At 41.3% G+C, this 18,280-nt stretch overlaps 1 protein-coding gene across 2 annotated transcripts; it reads right to left on the bottom strand.

The window, feature by feature from the left end:
• Positions 1–3,687: 3,687 nt before the first annotated feature.
• Positions 3,688–13,125, bottom strand: GORASP1 (golgi reassembly stacking protein 1). Of its 2 annotated transcripts, none has more exons than XM_085050204.1 (9): positions 12,988–13,125; positions 10,903–10,983; positions 9,665–9,868; positions 8,920–9,006; positions 8,457–8,587; positions 7,752–7,893; positions 7,103–7,247; positions 6,665–6,820; positions 3,688–5,496 (listed from the first exon to the last, which is right to left on the bottom strand). In XM_085050204.1, exons 3-9 carry the CDS (start codon positions 9,851–9,853, stop codon positions 5,216–5,218), a joined length of 1,131 nt encoding a protein of 376 aa, XP_084906330.1. In that variant the 5' UTR covers positions 9,854–9,868; positions 10,903–10,983; positions 12,988–13,125; the 3' UTR covers positions 3,688–5,215. The 2 variants fall into 2 exon arrangements, with proteins under 2 accessions (XP_084906330.1, XP_084906329.1); XM_085050203.1 differs by having other exon boundaries at positions 12,898–13,122.
• Between the last annotated feature and the right edge of the window lie 5,155 nt (positions 13,126–18,280).

The following is an 18,280-nucleotide window of genomic DNA, read 5'->3' as shown; positions in this document are numbered from 1 at the left end:
TGGAATGGCTGAAGAAATAGCAGTGCCTTAGCAAAATCCTGTGAAGATAATCTTGTGATATGATTGAATGTAAGAATTTCTGAGGTGAGCAGACCTTCAGATGTGAGCTCTGAGTCCTGCTCAGGTAATGCTGTTCATGTGGGCAGTGCTGCTTTTGTACCATGGGAGTATTTTGTGCTTACAAGTGACTTGTGCTAGTTGCTGCTGAGCTGTCTGGCTGTGGAAAGATTTAAGGGGCACATGGGAAACTCAGCTGAGTTTCCTGATGCTGAAAATACCAGGACAGAATACTCAGAGTTTTTGCTGTGGGAATTGTCAGCTGAGCTGCTCTCTCAGAGGACACAATAATTCAGTGCCCAAATGTCCTCCCAGAGATTCCCAGCTCTGACTTACATGGAATGCAGAGAGGAGGATTTTTTTTTTTTTTACCACTACCTTTTAATTTGTTACCTTTTCTGGAGTTGTGCTGTCTTTAGGAGTCCTGAAGGCAGGATCAGGAGAACACTGAGTTAGTATGAGACACAGCTCTGAGACATTGTGAACAGTGTTTGTTTGCCAGAATCATAGAAAAGGCTGTGGATTTGTAGAAGTTATTTAATTTCCAAGTTCATTATGGGAAGGAGTTGTAAATCTAGTGTTTAGTAGTGTAGCCTGTCTCCCAGAAAAGCATTTAAATTGTTTATGACAGGCAATTTTTTAATCTCTTTAGGTAGGGTGGGGCTGAGAACAGGAGACCTTGGTGCACTACTTTTAGCTGAATCACAAGTATTTTAGGATGAGAAGAAATGCTTGAAGGATTTAGCAGTAACTTCAAGAAACACTGAAAAAATACTCAAAATAAGCCTTAGGCAGAGAGGTGGTGGATTCCCCATCCCTGGAAGTGTTCAAGGCCCAGTTGGATGGGGCTCTGAGCAATCTGGTCCTGTAGAATGTGTCCCTGCCCATGGCAGGGGGTTGAAACAGGATGAGCTTTATTATAGAATCATAAATGGTTTGTGTTGGAAGGGACCTTAATGTAGTTCTACCTCTTGGTATTGGACAATCCAACTGATAAATCCCATATATCCCCCAGGAGAGACACAGCCAGAGACTGGCAAGGCAGTGCCTGACATAGAGACATTACACCAAGGTATTATTTTTCCTTTCACAGAGGTCCTGTTGGTTTCTAACTTTATCCCTAAAAATTTATTGAACTTAACATTTACAGTCAATCTTTAAGCATGTGGTCTTACACTGTGGATGTGCTGCTGGCTCCTGAACAGAGCCAGGTGGAATCACTTCCCAGCTGGGTAACAGAGCTGTTGGGAGCTCACACACACACTTGAATGTCAAGAAAGTGGTTCATTGAAATAGCTTCCTTTATTGTGGTGGTTCTTCTGTACAGAGCTGTGCAAATATCATGCAGAGCAGAGGTGCTGATTAGAGACTGGGTGGGATGTGCCTGATCTCTCTCTCTGAGGATATTGTGACACTATTCTAACCATCTTTTTCAGGGGCTTTTGAAGGCTTAATTACTTTTTGTAGCTTAGAAATGTAACTTAAAGCAAACAGTTGAAATTCTGTTACAGCAGAAGCAATGCCAATTAGTGTTTGCTTAAGGCAACAGCCAAGGAGGAGGCTGTGTGGGCAGCAGTGGCAGTGCCCAGGAAATGGAACATATTAACACAGTCAAATCAGTGCAATGAGTAACCTGTAGCTGCTTTCTGTTAAGAGCCTGTTCTTGTGTAACTGCTTGGAGGTGGAAATACTTGCCAGTTTTGGGGGAAGATGGAGAATGCATGTGGAAGTGCATGACCCCACCAGTGTGTGAGTGCTGTGATCTCTGCTCAGTGTTGCACAGATCCATTTTCCTGCAGCATTTCTGACTTACAGCTCAGAGGAGTTCAGCCAAGTGTGGCACTGTGGATGAGCAGCCTCTGCACAGAGCCTAGAGCAGTACAGCAGGAGGCTCAGTAGATTGTCAAGCCTGCTGTGAAAGTTTAAGAGGGCAAATTAAGCCATCACTGCCTGAATTTGGTGGTTTAATAGTTCTTACCAGTAGGTGTTCAACTTAAAAGCAGTAAATACATCCATTCAAGTTCAGCCAGAATTAGTTCAGCATCCATGTTGCTGTTACTAATGAGATGTGCATGTTTATCTCTGGGATGGTTATTTCCTTATGATCATGGGGATTTACAGTGATTCCTGGTACAGGGTTGTGCTCCATAGAAAGTTCCCATGAATGAAGTTAGCCTTGCTTGGGAGAGGGCTTGGCCAGGTTTCTGTGGTATTTGCTGAGCAGTTTTGAGTATCCAGGTGGGAGGAGGTCCCATGGCTCAGAGGGCCCCTCCTGGCTCAGCCCCCATCAGCCCTGGGTGCTGTGGCATTGGCAGGAGCAGAGCTCAGTTGAGATGGGCTTTGCCTAATCCTCACTCTAATACTTGAGCTGCTGGGAGCCTCTGGATTTAATGTCTGCCAGCCCTGTGTCCTCAGGCTCAACTGTTACTGTGAGGGAGCAGCTCAGGTCTGGAAGCTCATCCTGTTGTGTCTGGTTGTACAAACCACCCTGGTGCTGTTAATGTCTGAGGTGCCTGCTCCTCCTCCTCCCTTTGTTTTACCCTTCTCCTGATGCTGCCCAGATAATCCTCCTTCTGTCTGCAGAAGAACTGCTGCTGTTGGGTTTAGAGATGTCCCCAAAGTTTACAGAGTGGGGGAGAGGTCACATCCAGCTCCTTCTTACCTGGAAAAAGAGGCTTTGGCCAGCACTGGGTGACTGGCTGTTTGGTTTTGGCTCCAAATCCAGCCACTCTCAGGTGCTTCTCCCACTCTTTTTAGGTTTCATTTTGAAACTGAAATTCTAATCACCCACAAGTAAGAGTACTTTCTACTTTCAGGGCTGCAGCAGGGAGAGAGTATCTCAATTGGCAAGAGAACAGAAATTTGATGAGGAAGTCCAACTCTTCACCTCATTTAGCATTTGAATGATCAGGTTTCAGGTTTGGAGAGCACATCCTCTTGCTCAAAGTTGAACTGCTTGGTTTTTCAACCCCCTTCCCAGAGCCAGTTAATATAACACACAGAGGCTAGACACAGACTGAAATAAGTTCAAGCCATTTATTATGGTAACATTTGAAATCTCTTAGGAGTTTTGACATTCCCTGCTCTTCGATTTCTAAATGGTGTGTATGGTACAGAGTCACTTAAATGAGCTATTACCCTCTTACAGCCAGTTCTGAGAACTGTATAAGACTAGAAACAGCTTTAAATAAGCATCATGAATAAAACACCATCTAGCTGTCTTCAGGCTCCAATATCAAATAAACTTAGGAATATTTTAAATTACCTTTATTTTTAGTGTTTGGCTGTTCACCTGTGTAACACTCAGCTGCGGGAAGAAATTAGATTTATTTTAGCAATATAGGAAATAAAACAAGTTCACAATTAACAGACCATTTAGCAGACTAGAATTCACTGTCAATTCTACTGTCTGCACTTAGAGCTCAATACATTCCTTAAAGTAACAGTTACTTTGGCAATCCTGTTCAGAACTACTGTACTTGCAGTATTTCAGACTAACAACAGATCAAGGACAGATTTTATGTCCAGGTAGACTCATCTGAAGCCCTTGTGTGCTGTCACAGGCAAATCTGTGGGACTCTGAGTCCCCATTCTCTTAATTTACAAAGGATTTTCACCACAGTAGCTGTATTATTTGCTATCAGCAGCTTTGAAATTCCATGATAAATCACTGCCCTGAGGACCATAAAACCACCCATGTTTTCCATTGTTTTTGTCATGTTTGCCCTTACATTCAGAAGCTATTTGGAGACAAGTGCAAACAAAAGAAAGCTACAAAAAGCAATTGCTGGTGCTGCACAACAGCCCCATGTCTTAAACTTACAACACTCTGTATAAAAATAGAAATGAGTAAGTAGAAAAGCACAAGCAAAGGAAAGCTATTTCTCAGTCACTACAGAAGCCAAGACATTCAATCTTCACCAAAAAGGTTTCATTGATGCCTTAAATTGCTGGTAAAAAATTTGAGACGCAGACAGGCAGTATAGGAAAAGGGTATTACCTTGGTTTAATAGGATGCCAGATGCACACCGATGACCAAGAGAGCGACGATATCTCCCATATACAATTTATGGACCTCATAGATTGGCATACCTATCTCAAATTCCCCAATGAGAAGTCTAACAAATGAAGTAATTGTCCCCTTATTCAAATTACCTCTCCTCAAAAGGTTACAACTTAGTTTACAAAGACATGTCCCAGTGATGGGGCTCTTTTCAAGGTTGGTGCCTCATGCTCTTGAGATTGTGGAGATTGTTTCGTTTTCTCCAAAGAATTCTGAACTAGGCTAGAGTACGAGGGTTATAAACATGTGGGGCTAAGGTATAGGGAGTAAAAAGTACAGGAATGGGAAAGGGTAAAAAGGATATAAAGAGAGTATAAAAGTATAATGAAAAAGGACAAAAACCCATCAGGCATCATCATCACCCCTACTTTAAAATCATCTTCAGTTTGTTTCAAGTAACCATCATCATTCCCCCTCATTGTTAACTGCAAGGCCACCATCTCTGGGTCCACTGCAGGACCCACCACCATGGCTTTGTCCCATTTGGGGCTACAACTTCCAACCCCATGGTACTTCTTTGCTGCTGAAATAGTTGTAGAGAAGGTACACGAGTAACTGTTACAGAGGAGGGACTTAAACCAAGAAAAATAACAGTCTGCAGAGTAGTAAGTAAGAATAAAAGTATCTTGGTGTAAGAAATGCCTTGCAAGTCACAAAAGCAGTCTAACCAAGGTGTACCATTAGAAAAGCTTTCTAACAAATCAAAACTATAAATATTTTTTTAATACCATCAAACATACTGATAAAAATCATCACTGTGTGTAACTGTTCAGGCACAGTGCCTTCATAAATACATTCAGGAGTGCGTGTAGGCAAATTGAATTCCAGAACTTGACATTGTGCAAGCATCCGACTTGTTTCTGCATCAATTTCTCCCTTGATCTGGTGATTCTGGATAGCATTCAAATTCTGAACATAGATCAATCCATTAAATAGTGATTGGAAAAGACAACAGGATATGTACTTCATGTGATTTCTTTTTTAGTATTGTCTACACTAATAAAATAGAGTAACTAATTCTTTCAAGATCAGAAAAATATTCCAAGCAGTCCTACCGCAGCATTCAGCAGTCTGTAAACAGCAGCAGGGTCCATTTCACTCAGCATCTTGTGCAGCTGTTTCTTTCTGTTCACTTGCTGCTTCATCCTCTGATGTCTCTGGAGCAGTGGTTAATGAGCTCTCAGTGCTATTCACTAGCACCTTGGATTCCTGGTTATCAGCATCAGTTCCTAGTGTTGATTTTGAAGAAATGTCATGAGGAAGATCAAGAGAAGGTAAAGATGGAATTGAAGGCAGGAGGTCATCCAATGTGGGCTGCTTGCCTGATCCTTCAGAATGCAGGGTTACACCTGCAGGGTCCAAAGCTGGGGCATTTTCTGGGGAATGGAAATAATTTGTAAGAAAACAAAACATACCAGGCCAACAGACAGTGTCTCTGGTTACCCTGCATCTAGAAAACTCAGCATGATTGAGACTCCTCATACAGGACATTAACAGATTCACAACTCACCAGTACTTGGGCTGTTCACTCAGTTCTCCCCAAATGCAGAAAATCTGATGGTGCACACAGGTTTTTAAAATAACACAAACCAGTGCCCTGCAGCCTGTGGTGCCCATGGTGAGGCAGCTGTGCCCCTGCAGCCCATGAGATCCATCCCTGGAGCACAGGGATACCCAAAGGAGGCTGTGGCCTCATGGGAAGCCTGCTCGGGAGCAGTTCATGTAGAACTGCATCCCATGGGAAGGACCCTGCTGAAGAAGTTGGGAGAGACCCCACAGAGCCCTGGGAGCAGTGGGAGAGTATGAGGAATCCCCTTCCTGAGGCAGAGGTGTGGGATGAACTGACTGCAGCCCCCATTCCCAGGACCTCTGTGCCTCTGGCAGGAGGAGATGGAAAACTGAGTTAAGTTGAGCCAGGGAGAAAGGGAGGGATGGAAGTGGAAGGTGTTTTTAAGATTGCAATTAATTTCTTATTATCCTACTCTAGTTTGATTGGTAATAAATTAAACTAATTTTGCCCAGTTGAGTCTGTTCTGCCTGTGACAGTTAACTGGTGAGGAATCTCTCCCTGCCCTTTTCCCAGCCCACAAGCCTTTGCTGGATTTTCTCTTCCCTGCCCAGCTGAGGAGGGAGTGACAGAGTGACTTGCAGAGCATCTGGTGTCCTGCCAGGGTCAGCCCAGCACAAAAAAGAACTCTTAAGATGACTGCAACTTTGTTTTCATTTTACAATTGTGAAGACAAGCTTGGGGTACAAATATTCATTTGCACTGAACCTACTTTTAAGGTCAGTTTAACCTGAATGCATCAGCATTTTCATTTAAGAAAGAGACCCACATTCTATAAACTTAGAGAAAAGCACTTTAGCTTTTTTCCATTTCTAAGCCTGATTTCTGCTACTTTTTCCATCTCATTTTTGCCATTCTTTCTGATTTGTATTAAAAGTTGCCTATTTCCAACAAGTGTGATAATGTTAAGTGAGCATGAGTTGGTGCCATTGCAGAAATACGGTCAGAGGTCTAAAGGAAATCTTGGGTGCACTTACCAAAATAAGCAGAGGCTTCACTATTTGACATTGATGGTTCAGGGCCTATGGAAGCACCTGCTGCTGGCATGTTGAAGGAGGCAGATGGGGATAGGTTGGACACTTCTGTTAAGCTTGTGAACTCAGAAACTGAAATTCCAGACATATCTAGAAATCCTGGAGGAGAAAGCAAGTATTAGATAAAACACAAAATTCTGGATTCGAAAGGACATTTTAGACTGAAGTCAGTGTAGTTACCTCCCCACTAAATGCAAATAAGTTAACTTACATGGTACCCAAATTCTACAGCTCTGAAATCCAAAGAAGTCAAAAACTTCAAGGAAGACCACCACCAATGCTCACAGTTCTGAATTTAAATCTCCAGCTTGTTTAAGACCATAGTACTTTATTTAGATATCCTCTAAAGAACTGGTGAAAAAAGCACCTAAGGAAACATACCTGGATCCATAACTCTCTGGAGAGGGGGAGGAGGAGAAAGTGAGTTTTCTGGTGAATAACCACTCATTTCTTGCTCTGTGGAATGATCCAAGTTCATAACTGTTTCAGAGCTGTCATTCTGAGAGGGAGGTGCCAATAATGGAGTCTGGAATAAGTAAGAAGGAAAAACATCTTTTTACATTAGAAGTATCACCTGAAGCCAACCTTCCTATGAAAGCATCATGCCTGTCTCCACATACACCAGTTCAGAGAGAAGCTGTGATGCTGAAACTGAAAGTCAAACATCAGTTAGGACAAAAACCAGCTTTTTTAAAGCCAGTTTGTTCTTAGAAGTTGGTTCTTGGAGGTGTATCTTTGCCTTAGTGAGGTAGGTGTTCTTTTAACGTGATCCTCATTGACTGGCACAGCTGTAGGATACAAGGCTTGAAAATAGGAAGAAAATATCTGGCAAAAACTTCCGTCAGCCAACACTGGTGATCTGACATTGGCTCAGCAGCAGCAGCTCTCATTTTCCCTTCACCCAGCTCCCTTTCATTCAAGCAAAATTGAATGCTGTACTCAAATAGACAGTATTTCCAGTGTCCCAAAAAGCAAAAACTTTTGCAAATCCAGAGAACAAGGCTGAGATTGGAATTTATTTCTTTCCTACCTCTGTGTAACCATTAGTGGATGGTAGAGGAGTTCCAGCTTTCGGTGAGGGTGAAGGTGATTTGCTTTCTGGCTTTTTCTTTGATGTCATGGACTGTGTTGGAATTCTGTGCAAATAGCCATATCCAATACCACATCCTAAACTGTACAAGAGAAGTAAATCAAGACAAAAAAAAGTCCTCTTAACAAAGCTATTTTAAAGTATTTTAAAGTAAATTTAAAGTATTCTAAAGTATTTTAAATTTTGACTCTTAAACAAGAAGAGCTTATGTCTTTTATGTATAGCAGGAAATATCTACCTGCAAGAATTTCTACTTACTCAAAGAACACTCTCAACTTTTAGACATATACACGTTAGCATTCAGTGAATTATTTTATATATTTACAAAATATTTAATCTGCCCTGATGTGGATTTTGTTCTTGCTTTAGCTGAATGTTTTGACTATAAGAATGCAAATGGTGAAACTGCTAATGGGGAGCTCAACATGAGTTTTGCCATTTGGTTCAAATCAATCAGGATTAGATCGAGAACGTGCCCAATTCCTAGTTGTAAGCTGATTTTTTAAAGGAAAGATTAACAGTTTTGCGTGACAAGTGTGAGGAAACAAGACTTAACTTGGAAACAGCAATAATTGATAGTAATAATACTCCTAACAGGGGCTCATTTCCACAAGGGTATAACCTGTCATCAACAGAGATCAGTACCTTCCTTCTCCACCCCAAGCTCCATTGGGGGTCACAACTACCTCTCGGATGGAATCTGCTTCAGTGTTGTAAACCATCAGCTTCAGTGGCTTCCCCTCATGGGATTCAATCAGGGAAAAGAAATCCTCTGACTAAGAAAAAGAAATAAAGTAGTAATTAATAAACCCAAATGTGCAAGTCAGCATTTTACATATTTACTCAATGTGAGAGTAAAGCAGAGACAGAAAAATCACCAATGTAGTTTGATCTTTAGCGGCAACTTCTTTTTATTGTCACACTAAAAAGAAAGATAATGTTTACCTTAATAATAAAGCTTCTGTCATAAACATCAACCTCCAAAATCCCCCAACACCATCCCCATACATTTAATTAGATTTTCGAAAAAAAAACCAATCCTACAACATACACTTGGCAGGCACAAAGACAGTTGATCCCTACTGGAAGGAATATGCATGTACTCTACCTCCTGGAGAATCTGGTCAGATCCAACAACGTAGTCAGTGTATGGCTGGAGACCAGCCAGAGCTGCAGGAGATGAAGGCTCAATGTCCTGTGAAAGAATGACAACAGTCATTTGCACCCACAGCAGGGTAAACTACCAAGATCCAAAAGAAAAGCTAGCTCCAGGAACAAAGAAGGAGAGAATATTTTGTTAATGGGATAAAAAAGAATTCCTTGAATAGTCTACATCTGTAAAACGTGCTGCTTAAGAAAGATGAAGATGCTACCAATTTAAAATAAGATACTCTGAAGATGTTGAGAAATTGCATTTGCTTGAACAACCAGAAACATAAACATTCTTTCCTATTCAGTTCTACCCTTTCAGCTCTTCCTCTTAATTTTAAAATAAATTTGTGGTGCTTTTTGTAACATTAATTGTAATTTAATGGAAGTTTAGCCAACACAGACACACCAAACAGGTCAGAATCTTTTTGCTTTTGCCTCTGATTATTCAACATAAAAAACCCCTTCCCACCTACACTATTTGGTCCAGTTAGGATGGAGTTATTTTTGTCACTGTCACTGAGAACACTGACACCACCCACTCCTTGTCCCTACTGAAATAGCTCAGACAAACCTTCAAGACTCTGTTCCCTTCCTCCGAGTGATTGCAGCACTGAACTTTACATAACAGTTACTGCTAAACATCCTGCTGTAAAATGAGGTTCCATGAACAAATAATGAGCCACCAAAGAATTCCTCCTCACCAGGACATGCCAGACGTGTTCATTGGCTCCCTGGAAGCTGCAGAACCTCACGCTGGCTCCAAGGAGGCCTTGTCCTCCCCACATGTTACTGGGGATCACCTCCACCTCTCGTATTTTCATTGTTTTGATGTTGTACACCTCCAGCTTCACTGCTTTCTCAGCATTTGCTTTCAGCAGGTCTTTCAACATATTGTTTTCCTTGTTCTGTAGAGAAGAGATATAGGATTAGCATTCTTTCTAATTGCACCTGTAACATATGTCACATCTGTGGCAGAACTGGAATACAAAGAACCAAAACCATCAAAGTTTAGGCTTTGTGGTTCACAAACAATCCCAGCAGTTCAATTTTCTTTTACTAGAAGGCAGTCAGTACTTTCAGCACACATCCCTTTACATAAATACTTCCTATTATTCCATTTCATCACTGGCATTCCTGTCCTTCACAACTGCTATTAAATAAAACCAGCAGTATTAGATGCCAACTGTGTAGCCTAACAAAAAGCAGCAACATTTTACTTCAGGTCTCTGAGCCCCATCCCTCTTCAACACCCTTCAAAGTCACTGCAAACTGACTGTGAAAGAACATCAGCATTTCTGTCATGTTAGGAGATTAAATGATCTTCCCCCAAAATCTACCCTTATAATGATCCCTTCCAAAAAAGAGATCTCAACTCATAAACCCAAGACAAATTTAATGAATTCAGCTTGTATGTGGTTAGGGTGGAGAACACAGGCAAAGCTCTGAGCCTTTTAAATAAACAAACAAAAACCCAACCAAAACCCCAAAACCACTCCATCAACCCAAAACTCAACTTTTCTCTCATCACTCAACACACAGGAACTGTGTTCTTGATCTCAAAAGTATAAGTAAACAGGCTATGATTCTTCCTGTTTTATCAAATGTTGAAACAAGTTTGTTTAAACAAATGTTGAGCTCTAACTATTGACTCACTGGTTAAGTATTCACCTTGTGGTAGAAAATATGTACGAATGAGTAATAACATAAACATTGTGTTCACCTGTTAAGAAGTTAAGGTGAGTAAAGGCATAAACAAAACCCTTTCCTCAAGCTTGAATTTAGCCAAAGAGACTCTGAACACCTGCAAGTTTTACTTTAATGTCCAATGTGAAAAGTTTCTCTACTTGCAACAGTTTTGGGTTTTACCTTTAATCATCACTACAACACCCACATTTCATGCAGGGTAGAAAAAGCAACACTGAAGTCATTTGAGACTTACAAGCCTCGTGTGTCCTATGGCAATGATGAAATCAAAGAAAGGTTCCAATCCTCCTTGTTGGGCTGGGGAGTTTTCTTGAACCTGCAGAACACACATTTTATCATTCTACATTGATTTCCAGTTACATAAGTGAAAGTGTTAATCTTTACACTTGATTCAATATTTACTTGTGAGCTGAGCCAGAGATAAGGCACCAAATGACTGCCCTCAGGAAGCACTCCTCAGTTAGGATCTTACTTTTATAAAAATATGAACAGAGGTCCTAATCAAGCTGCAAAAAGAAGGGCTTTAATCCCATATAAGACACAAATACTGTGATTCAGAGTGCACAGCCTGGAATTATTGAATACTGAATATTTTGGAGAAAGGCTTGTTTTTCAACATGCTGCTTCAGGGTTTTCACCTGAGCACAGTGAGAGTCCTCACTTGCATCAGAGCCATTTTTCCATGAACACAACTGACAGTTGGGTTCCCACAATTTCCAGCCCATTGGAACAGGAATTTTTACACAAGTACAGTACAAACACATGCCTGCCCACAAGTTGTGGTCAAGAAAACTGCCACCACTTACAAGAGAGTCTTAAGAAACAAGAGTTGAGACATCTCAATTTCATTATAACCAAGTCATCATAGAACAGATGTCATAAACATCGAGAATATTCATTACAATGCATTCATACCAGGAAAACCCACACCAAAAGTTACACAGAACTTGGTATATTACAAGAGAGTCCACCCACTTCAAGGTACACTGAACAAAGCAAGATGATGTTAAGGAATCACTGCAAACCTACTGACAGTTTGCCCTTAACTTCTCTTTCAGCAGCCCTTAGCCTCGGATATATTTGATTCCTGAGGGCCACCTCACAATTTAAGCAAAAATTACAAGCCAGGCATCATCTAAACCGGGAAGTTCATTACTGGGAAAATTTAAATTTCCACATTTGGTATTTGGTCTGGTGTTACCAAAATGCTAGATATATATGTTTCCTTTTTTTTAATAGAGGCTTTTGCTGGCAGAACTTTCTACAAAAGTTATAAAACATGCCTAATAGCACAGTTACTTCAGCAAAAGCTTTTAGAGCAAAAATAAGAATAAAAATCACGCTTTATTATGAAACAGCCAAGACTGAGCACTGTAAGCACAACTGGAGTGGAAGTATTAACTTCCATCACTACCCTGAACTGCATCAAGAGCAAACAGGCAGCTTTGCAGTGATGCTGAGGAACACAAAACTCAGATGAAGTGGAAAGCAGCACGGGGCAGCAACGCTCCCACTCTCATTCCAGGGAGGGAAAATACCCACTAAAAGAAAGGATAACTCATGCAACAGCTGTTACCAGCAGCACCTCTGCCCATCCTCAAAACTTCCAGATATGCGTTTACACCACTGTATGTGCAGACAGTGTGCCAAACAGAGGAGTTACAGCGAACTTGCAGCTACATCCAGCGCCTGGGAGAGGCAGGCACGGAGAAGACAGCGCTGGAGCGGGAACTGACCCAACAAGATGCTGAGAAGAGCCTCAGAGAAGGGAGCAGGGAAAGAGGGAGGGGAGCTGGGAGGAAAGAAGGGGAACAGGGAGGGAGAAGAACAGGGAGAGGAGAGGAGCAGAGAGAACAGGGAACGAGGAGAGAGGGGAGCAGGGAGAAAAGGAGGGGAGCAGGGAGAAAAGGAGGGATGTTCTACTCTTAAACTCCATCCCACAGCAGCCCCAGAGGCTCCCCATTGGGCACCGCAGCCCCGCCAGCCCGCAGCCCCGAGCCCGCTGCCGCCGCCGGGACGGGCATTGGCTGGTACAGGAGCCGCACGGCCGCCCCGCCCCTGCCGGCGTGGCAGCTCCGGGCAGGAGCGCACAGGTGGGAGCCGGGCGGCCCAGCCAGCACGGCCGGCAGGCGAGAGAGGAGCCCCGCCGTCCCGCCTCAGCGCCCGCCGCCCCTCGCGGCCCTCCCCAGCTCCCTCCCTCTCCCCGCGGGCCCGGCGGCGGCCGCCTCACCCCGTGCACGTGGAAGCCCTCGGCGCCGCCGCCCGGGCCCTCGGAGCTGGATCCCAGCCCCATGGCGGCCGCCGCTCCGCCGGGACCCACCGGAGCGCTCCGGAGCGCAGCGGCACCTCAGGCGGCGGCGGCCCCGAGCATCGCCCGAGCGCCGCTCCCGCAGGCCGCACCAGCCGAGCGCCGAGCGCAGCGCCGGGACGCGGCGGAACGATGCGGGAGAGCGGCTCTGCTCCGCGCCCTGGCGCGTGACCGGCGGGGAACGCCCCCTAGCGACGGGGGTGGGGCGGGAGAAGCGAGGCGTTGCTGCGGAGGGCGGGGAAGGGGCGTGGCTTCCCGGAGGGGGGGGGCGGAGCCAGTATGAGGGGGCGTGGCTACTGTGGAGGGGCGTGGCCATGGCCGGTGGGCGTGGCCAGCGCTGAATCGCCAGCATCGTGAAATCGCAGGATCGCGGGATGTGTTCGCTTGGAAAAGAGCTCTGAGATCGCTGAATCCAACCTGTCACCCAACACCACCATGGCGACAAACCACGGCACCGAGCGGCACAGCCAGTGCTCCCCTGAACACCTCCAGGGACGGTGACTCCTCCATCCATCTCCCCGGGACAGCCCATTATCCCAATGTCATCACCCTTTCTGGGAAGGAATTCCTCCTGATGTCCAACCTAAACCTCCCCTGGCACAGCTCAAAACTATGGAAAAAAACCCCAAACCAGTTCACTGCTGTTCTCATTCCAACAGCCTTTAAAAATCATTCCCCTGTTCATATAATCCAGGAAGAGATTATTGAGAATTCTTTACCAATATTGTGTTTCCGGTCCTCTCTGTAGGCACAGAATTGTGCTCCAGAACAGTATTTCTACCAGCTGAGACAATTTTTAGCATTCAGAGCTGGGGAAGCCAATCAATGGTCCAATGCTGTTGTTTTCCAAGGTCTAGGTGATTACTAAGAGGTTGTGATATTTCCACCCCACTGAAATGTCATATCTGCTCCACTGAGCTCTGCTTAGGATGAATCCTTCTGATTCTGCCTTTAACTCATGAATGGACAAGTTCTGAAAGTTTTCCAAGTGGCAGAATTAATTTGAATTGTTATTATATTAATATAGTTAAAGTGCTAGTTATATTTTCCGCATGAACGTTTTCATTTCAGTATAAAAGTTTTGATTTCACTAAAACTCCTTGGTATTACTTCTCTAGCTTCTAAGATCTCATTTTTCCAGAGGATTTATCCACATAATTTCTGTGGTTCAAGTGTGATGCATAAATAGAGAAAAAAAAAAAATCTTCTCTCTCCATCCTCTGCCTTTGCTTCCTAGTGAAATTCTTACATTCCCTGTCACTTCAGTAGATATTTAGGCTTAAAAATCCACACACACTGATTCATATTTATCCAAAGAAAGCACAGGATATTCTCAGGAGCCTTTTTAAGTAACTTTTCCCAGGAGTTGTCTCTAAGCTGTGACTGCAGATCTGCACAGATCACATTCATTGAGCAGATGGGAAGTGCCTGTAAGTATTCAGGAAAAAAACAAAATTATGCCAAACGTTTATCTGTGGGGTTTTTTTGCTGTATATATTTAGGAACCTCATCTCACAGCCGTATTTATTATTTAATTGCTTTATTTCAGAATGTCTTTTGTAACACATGAGCCAATGAGGAACTGCAGTGTTGTGTTATTGTATTTCTAGAAATGAGAAAACTTTCTTCAGACATGCCAAAAGCAGATGCCAGAGAAGAGAGTCTGATCCCAGTACTAAATTAATACTTAGAAAAGTAACAGAAATGACAATAAATAATAGTTTTAGTAGGTGCCTGAGTATTCCATCCTTGTGAAGAGCCAATGAGGCTCTGCTAAAGGGATATCCTGTCTCATACATCAGACAAATACACAGAAATGAGTGATCTCATTGCTTGGATTTCACAAACTCCCTCACCAAAGCTTTATCAAGGTTTTTTTAAGGAAACTAAGCAGCAACTAAAAAAAAAAAAAAAAAAGATATAATTATTTCAATGAGTAGCTAAAAGATAAAAAATAGATGATGGGAGTGAATTATCCCTGACTGGAAAGATCATCCAGAGAGTTATCAAAACTACCAAACATTGGTTTTCCTCATAATCTAAAAGCCTGGAAAGAGAGATATGCAGTGACATATGACACAAGGTGTAAAAATATAGGTGAGGTGGTCTTTTTTTGTGACCTGTGCTTTTACATTTTGCTTGTCACAAATTTCAGCAGTTTGAAACTTGGTGATCCATTAGTCCAGATTTTCATCCATCTCTGTAGGTTAAATTAGGAGTTGTAGAACAAAAGAAACCTAGGGGTGATTTGATAAATGTAGACATATTTGAAGTAATACTTTATCTAATTTACTAAATAAACTAGTACCAAAAATAGTGTTGCTGTCAATAAACTGCTGAAAAATAATCTGATCTGCCCCAGGCCACTCTTTTGCAGCAGTTTTGTTTGTTTAGAAAAGTCCTTTAGCTCATGTTTATTCAGCACTTCCATATTAAATTTGTCAGCTCACCCAGAGCCCAGAGACTCCAATAAATTATTAAAGAGCAGCATTGCATAGCAGGATTTGTAGTGACACATTGTGAATTCTCACGGAGAGAAATCAAGCTTTATTTTCATGTAGCTCCCTTGAGGATGATTCTGTGCCACACTAAAGGTTTCCTTTGAATGGTTGCATGGGTGTTTCTGGAGCATCACCACGAGGAGCATAAGACACTAGGGAAGAAGGTTTTTTCTTCTATTAGAGGTGATAAGTGTTAGGAAAACAAAGATCTGTCCTGGAGAATTATACATATGGTGTATATATATATAATATATATATGTATAATATATGGTGTATATATAATATATATATATACAAACACACCATATATATATATACTGTATATATATAATACATATAATATATATAATATATATATTATATATACCATATTTATATATATTATATATATGGGGTGTGTATATATGATATATTCAAAGTGCCTTTCTGCAAAAATTACTTTTTTTTAAAGATATACTTTCTAATTGAGAAAACTTACTGCTCTACTTTCCAATTTGGCAAGTGCTAAACAATTTTGTTTTCAGTACTACAGTCTGAGAAGCCCTGCATGTGTGTTTCAAGGATTAGGAGAATTTTTTTTTTTACTTGAATGTTGTAGCTGTTACATCACTTTTCAAAATTTTACACATCCAGCACATTTTTGGTTTAGTATTTAGAATTTGGATGTTTTAGTTTTTAGATTGTGAAGCTGGTTTAGAGCTGGAAAATCAAAGAAACAGGAAGAATGCAGGGACTAATAAATTGTATTATGCAAGAATGTTTTTATAGCTAATAGATGAAAATTATGAAGGACTTGACAGAAGGTTAAAAATGTCTCCTGGATCTTGAGAGGGAGAGTATCAATGGTATTTCATCCATAGCAGGGCAGAAGGCCTCCCTGTTTAACAAGTAAAATGAGATCATTAGACTTCTAGCCAAATATGAATAAGTATAAATATGCAAAAACTAATGTATACTGTACCTAAGTTTATAATTATCTACATCACATTTCCTGTTTACTATAAAATCTGGGATAACTAATTGATTTTTTTTTTTTTTGTGAGTATTTCTATATTATTCCAAAACATTTTCAGATGAGGAAGAATGTTTATTTGTTTCTACAGAGGCAAAATAAAATAATGTTTGGGGTTCACACTGTTTCATCGTGTCTACTTACATTTGGTTGTAACTTTGGAATTGCTTTGATGTCATTATATGCCAGAGGCAAGGAGGCTGGAATTAAAGAGCTTTCTGAACAGGTCTTACTGTCTGTTCCACTAAGAGGCAAATCCTGCCCTCATGACAAAAAGGAACAAGGAGTTTAAGAAGGTTTTCTAGCCTCTTCTTCCTGTGGTTATTCTTTCCTCAGTAGTTGTGTTGTACAGGAAACAGTCTGCATTTAAAAGTTTAATTTTCTGCATTTAAAAAGGGTTTCTGAAAACAGGCAAAGGAGACTTTTTGGTCCCATGTGACACTAAATGGGTGGCACCTTCGTGTCATCAAAATTGGCAAATCCATAAATAGTGGGTTACTACTATTTCTGTCAATTTTCTCAGCAAATACTCCTTGAAATATTTTTAAAATTTTGTTCTGTTAATTCTGTATTAGACAGTGAAAAGAGGATTGCATTATTGTTAATAAATAGCTAAGATTACTATTTTAGTCATTCTCCAACACAGTTTGTCCACAGAGGATTTTCCTTTTATAATAAAGTCAGTCAATGATTAAAAACCAGCAAATTGGTGATGCAAGGGTAAAACTATAACAACTGGTAGGTCATCAGAAATATACTGTGGTTGCCAAAGGGCTTTAAGTCACTGCAAGTCCTGCAGTGTTGTGGCATTTCCACACAATGATATCTGCATCAGGTCTTTGCTTTTGCAGATACTGAATTTTGAAAGAAATGCCATTTATCATCCCTGGCAGTGGAACTAAAACAATGTAATACAGAACTGGCAGATTCTGCAGAGAACTGAACACTTTAAATGCTTATTTTTCAAAGCTCTTTGTGTGCTTAGCAATTACAGCTTGACTGCAATACCAGACTTTTCCAAAGGTTCTTATGTAAATGTGAGATGTGTGCTGACTGCTCTACATTTAGATATGTAGATACAATATAAAAAGCTGCAGCTGAGTTAGTTGTAGGTTTCTTTTTTCAGTCAGCAGTGAAAAACAGGCAATTCTTGGCTGTAGGTGTTTTTAAAGATTTCTCAAGCCTGTTGTAGAAGTAATTTTTCAGTATGGCAGAAGGAGTGTGTAATGTGAATAAAGATCTTCAGCCTCTTTCAGAACTGTTTTACTGTAGAACTCATCAGGAATTAAGGAATAAAGGAAAAACCATTCAAAATCTCAAAGGAGTGAATGTTTTCAGGTATTGACTGTCTAATATCAATGAGCTTCAGAAGTAAACTTGCAATACAGGGGAATTTCTGTGAATGAGTTTAATTAGTTAAGAATGATGAAAAATGTTAATGGAATATTATTTCCTCTCTCATTATCAGTGCAAAATATTTGTGCAGTAATATGCCTATAATAAATTTCAATACTATCAAAGAAGTTGACCCTAAACAATATTTTGGTCAAAATATTTGGGAGTAGGAATTCAACATTACGGAGGACAATAATGTTTACAGAAAATCATTATTCAAAATTAAAAGGAAGAGCATCTTGCAGATCAAACCTGTTCAAACTGCATTTTCTTGAGGAGATTCATTTAATCTTCAATTCTTGCAGATGATGTGCAGGACCTTTATAGTGTGAACAATTGAATTTAGTCCTGAACAATTGTGTGTCCAACAGGATTATCCACTTCAGTGGCAAATATT

This window comes from Lichenostomus cassidix, chromosome 2 (assembly GCF_008360975.1).
Source record: "Lichenostomus cassidix isolate B80296 chromosome 2, HeHo_3.0, whole genome shotgun sequence".
NCBI classification, from domain to species: domain Eukaryota; kingdom Metazoa; phylum Chordata; class Aves; order Passeriformes; family Meliphagidae; genus Lichenostomus; species Lichenostomus cassidix.
The sequence above is the reverse complement of the archived record's forward strand: the minus strand, read 5'-3'. Positions and strand labels throughout refer to the sequence as shown.